At 41.5% G+C, this 5,000-nt stretch overlaps 2 protein-coding genes across 2 annotated transcripts in view; one reads left to right on the top strand and one right to left on the bottom strand.

Annotated features, from left to right (window-relative positions):
* tubgcp5 (tubulin gamma complex component 5) overlaps nt 1-3,188 on the bottom strand; it is a gene marked incomplete at its 3' end in the record, with an annotated part of 14,013 nt that extends 10,825 nt beyond the window's left edge. Inside the window, 6 exon segments of the mRNA XM_079266844.1 lie at nt 53-182; nt 871-950; nt 1,034-1,130; nt 1,951-2,059; nt 2,341-2,394; nt 2,831-3,188. Of these exon segments, the coding sequence (XP_079122970.1) occupies nt 53-182; nt 871-950; nt 1,034-1,130; nt 1,951-2,059; nt 2,341-2,394; nt 2,831-2,967 (607 nt within the window). The 5' untranslated portion in view covers nt 2,968-3,188.
* Nucleotides 3,189-4,280: 1,092 nt separating this feature from the next.
* Nucleotides 4,281-5,000, top strand: part of chst7 (carbohydrate (N-acetylglucosamine 6-O) sulfotransferase 7) — a 2,958-nt gene continuing 2,238 nt past the window's right edge. Inside the window, exon 1 of the mRNA XM_079267413.1 lies at nt 4,281-5,000. This exon is cut by the window's right edge and continues 584 nt beyond it. Coding sequence (XP_079123539.1) covers nt 4,312-5,000 — 689 coding nt within the window. The 5' untranslated portion in view covers nt 4,281-4,311.

Genomic DNA, 5,000 nt, shown 5'->3' with positions numbered 1-5,000 from the left:
TCTGCAGACACACAGGCGCTGGTGTGACGACGCCGTGTGAATCCGTCCGCACCTTTCCAGCTGACCGGGACCGTCTTGTTGTCCTGGTCCTCCTGAGGCGTTCTGTCACACTGGATCCCAGAGTCCTCTCTGCTGATTGGCTGCTGGCTGTCCTCGTCCTCGCTCTCCTCCTCAGACCAGTCCTACATCAATAAATAAAAAACAGTCAGAACGCATTCAGATAGAAATCTAAAACTAGATGAACGGACGGCTTTATTTCTGCTGGATTGCTTTACATTTTCTAAATGGAGCATAATGTACTAAATGAACATCATGCTGTATTGAAGAAGACTTGAAACTAGAGATTGAGACATAAACTCATGTTTACAATGTTTACTGAGGGAATAAATCAAGAGAGAAGTAGAGTCATTTTCTATAGACTTCTATACAACCAGAGGAGTCGCCCCCTGGTGGCCACTAGAGAGAATGCAGCTTTAACACGTGAAGCTTTGATAGAAGTTTCCGCCTCATTATAACGTCATCATGATGTGTTCACGTCATCTGTAAAATGTAGTTTTGGTGATAAACTTGAATAAATCCAGTAGTTTGACATGAATATAATTATATTAGAGATGAATTATGAGCGGTTTACCTTCCTAACACGAGCTCTAAGCAGGTTGTTTAAATTGTGTTTTTATGCAAATCAACACAAACTATGACTCAAACAAAGTGAAAGTAAATCGTTGATCATTACAAATAAATACTTTAGTTCATCGGTTGATTAGAAATGGACTGAAGTGAGATGAACAGAGTGGATAAAACAAGATGCATAATTTGCAGTTGAAAACATGAAATGAATCCTCATGTCTCATTTGTTTACGTTTTACTCACAGGGGTGTCCGGGTACGGTCCAATGTCTACGTCCTCATCCTCCATCAGATACTTCGCCCAGTCAAAGCTGTCCTCTTCTTCTGCAGACACCAATGAAACCACAATGAGTAGCATGGACATGCAAGTGTTTCACAAAGACTTTAGACTCGTTTAACTAACTCACCGGCCTCCTTCACTCGGGCTCTCTCAGTGAAGTCTGTGTTTAAGGGCGACTCCGATAAGAAGAGCAGCAGAGAGAGGACGCTGTAGTGTGCATCGCTCTGCAGAACAAAACACAGAAAACACTTCTGGTTATGCATTTAGCATGTATTTAATATGTATTTAACATGCATTTAACATGCATTTAACATGCATTTAACATGTATTTAACATGCACTTAACATGCACTTAACATGCATTTAACATGTACTTAACATGCATTTAACATGTACTTAACATGCACTTAACATGCATTTAACATGTACTTAACATGCACTTAACATGCACTTAACATGCACTTAACATGTACTTAACATGCACTTAACATGCACTTAACATGCACTTAACATGCACTTAACATGCACTTAACATGCATTTAACATGCACTTAACATGCATTTAACATGCACTTAACATGCACTTAACATGCACTTAACATGCACTTAACATGCACTTAACATGCACTTAACATGCACTTAACATGCACTTAACATGCACTTAACATGTATTTAACATGCATTTAACATGTATTTAACATGCATTTAACATGCACTTAACATGCACTTAACATGCACTTAACATGCACTTAACATGCACTTAACATGCATTTAACATGCATTTAACATGCATTTAACATGCATTTAACATGCACTTAACATGCACTTAACATGCACTTAACATGCACTTAACATGCACTTAACATGCACTTAACATGCACTTAACATGCACTTAACATGCATTTAACATGCATTTAACATGCATTTAACATGCATTTAACATGTACTTAACATGCATTTAACATGCATTTAACATGCATTTAACATGTCTTTAATTCGTCTCGTCTGTTGTTTGCCAGGTGAAAGTGCTTCTCTTGGTCACAGACCTTGGTTCCCTCTGTATGAGGCAACGGTGAGTTCAGGAACTCCTCAGTCAGCCTCTTCCAGCTCTCTGCTTTACTCACGTCTGAGTGGACCATGAGCTTTTCATAGATACTGGAAAAATATATTAAATATATTAATATAATAATAAACATGCAGTTAAACTAGAGTGCCATTCACAACTGAACATTATTATCTTAGTACAGCAGAAAACATGGAGACGCCACCAATGATTAATGTAGTAACTATATAGAGAGAGACAGAGACAGACAGACACAGATAGAGAGACAGAGAGAAAAAGAGACAGACAGACAGAGGAAATAACAGTTATGTCTCCCTTTCAATGACAAAGACAGTCGTTAGTGTAAGACACCAGAACAACTGGACTCACTCACCCATTTATACTGCGTTGGACTTCATGACTGTTGACGTCCAAGTAACGATGAAACCTGTGACGAAAGAAAAGACATCATTACTATGCTATTAGCTTAGCGACTCTCTCTGTCTCTCAATTCAATGTAATTCAAATTTGCTTTTTTGGCATGAACGTTTAGAAACGGTATTGCCAAAGCATCAAAAAATGAAACATACAATTATATTAATACACAATAACAGTAATACACAAACATTAATATAACATATATATATATATATATATGTATATATATATATATATATACACATATATATATATATATATATACGTATATACATATATATATATACACACACACACACACACACACACACACACACACACACACACACACACACACACATTATCGCTCTCTCTCTCTCTGTATGTATCTCTCTGTCGCTCTCTCTAAGCTTACTAGCATCACACTGTTAGCACATTAGCATCCGATAAGCTAGCTACTCCCCCACCTGAAGTTCGACCAAGCGAACTTCTGCGCCAGCTGAAAGTTCGGCTGGTCCTCCTCGTCCTCCACCCCGCCGATGCATCTGATCAGCTTCTTCGTTTCTCTCTCCGTCTCCTTTTCGAAAGCGGTCCAGTGAGCCATGTTGATGTTGACAGTAGTGCTGTGGTTAGCTGACAGCTAGCTAGCTTGGACGTTAGCTACATGTAAGCTGTCGGTCAGTCGGTGTTGATGTCGGCCTGGTGATGATTCTTCGAGCTACAGAGCTAGCATGAACAATAACATGTTAGATGACGCCATTGTATTGCAATTGGCACGAGTGTTTTTAGCGATGTTCGGCGCGGGGTTTTTCGTCTTCTTCTTCTCTCAGTTTATTGGCGGACTACAACCCAACGTTTAAGGTGCATGCCGCCACCTACTGTACCGGAGGTGTGTAACATGCTTTCATGACAGTTATCATTTAAACACAATAATAATGTTATTTATAAATTAAATGAAAACAAAACAAAAACTTCATATTGAAGTTATATTCTGGATATTAAATTGGATCTTAAATCGGTTTGCCTCCCAAGCAACCAATGAGGGGAAGAATGCGCATGCGCATCATCAAAATAAATTTTAAAAAAAGATTTTCGATTCATTTACATGTGAAAGCTCGTGTTTAAAACTGTGAATTTAGGGCAGCCAGCACGTTTTATGTTCATAGTGAGAAGATTACACCACCGACACTATTCAAAGAGGAACACTCATTTGGAAGCGAAGCTCCCATAATCCATTGCGCTACTCCAGCAGCGTTACGACAGGTAGTAGCCGTTGGGTCCTCTTCCTACAAAGGCTCTTTGAGATTTCCACTCTAACGGCGCTACATCTTCAGAGTTTCGTGACTGTTTTACAAATAAATAAGTAAAAAGTGATACAAAATAGAAAAAAACTACACATTTTAAAACGGTTTTATAAAGAGTACAGCAAGGTTACGGGAGGTAGGAGCCGTTGGATCATCTTCTCCTTCAAGACAGACAGACGGATGAATAGATATGGATAGATACTTTATTAATCCCACAAGGGGACATGTCTTCGCCACAGCAGCATTTATGATACAGGTAAATAAAATAGAGTACAAATAGTAAATATAGAAATGCAAATGCACAATATATACAATGAAATTTAATATATAAATCAATATTTAAATCAACTAACTAACTAAACAACAGTGCAACGATTTTACCAAACAAAAAACTGTTGATGACTTGTTTCACAAAGAAATAACAAACTACACGTTTCTTAACGCTTTTTATGACAATTACGCAATCGTGTATTTCACTGAAAACATGAAAATAATCGTTTTTACTTTAAATGGGCGTGGCTACCCCCCCCCCCCCCACACACACACACACACACACACACACAGAACTTTACTGTCGTTCCGAGGCGGAGCTCACAAAGCGCTGCAGACCCTCCAGAGCAGCAGCTAGTCAGCGAGGAGAGGAAATGAAGAGGCGGTTACATAAGAAGTACTTGCTTCTGATCCTGGCATACTCGGGTTTGCTGCTGCTGATCCCGTACGTGTTGGATTACCGGGACAAATCCGCGCAGCGCGCTAAACACGGACTGCAGCAACAACAGCCAAGATGCCCAGATTTGGAGAACACCGTGGCGCTGCTGTGGGATAATAACGGTTACCGAGTTAACGGCAGCGAGGAGCACGCCATCAACCGGAGCCAGTCTCGGATAAACATCTACTTGCATGCCACCTGGAGGACCGGCTCCTCGTTCCTCGGGGAGTTGTTCAACCAGCACCCGGACGCGTTCTACCTGTACGAGCCGATGTGGCACATATGGCAGGCTCTGTACCCGGGGGACGCGGGCAGCCTGCAGGGCGCGGTGCGGGACATGATGAACGCGCTGTACCGCTGCGACTTCTCCGTGCTCAAGCTGTACGCCGGCTCGCAGAACATCACCACGTCCTTCATCTTCGGCTGGAAGATGAACAAGGTGATCTGCTCGGAGCCGCTGTGCGACGCGCACAAGCGGCACGAGATCGGGCTGGTGAGGGAGGACCGGTGCGCAAAGTGCCCAAAGCGGGACATCAGGGACCTGGAGAGGGAGTGTAAGAAGTACCCGGTGATGGTGATCAAAGGGGTGCGCGTGTTGGACCTGAGTACGCTGGTGCCTCTGAT

This window comes from Melanostigma gelatinosum (assembly GCF_949748355.1).
Source record: "Melanostigma gelatinosum genome assembly, chromosome: 4".
NCBI classification, from domain to species: domain Eukaryota; kingdom Metazoa; phylum Chordata; class Actinopteri; order Perciformes; family Zoarcidae; genus Melanostigma; species Melanostigma gelatinosum.
Note: the sequence above shows the minus strand (reverse complement) of the source record. Positions and strands in the feature narration are given on the sequence as shown.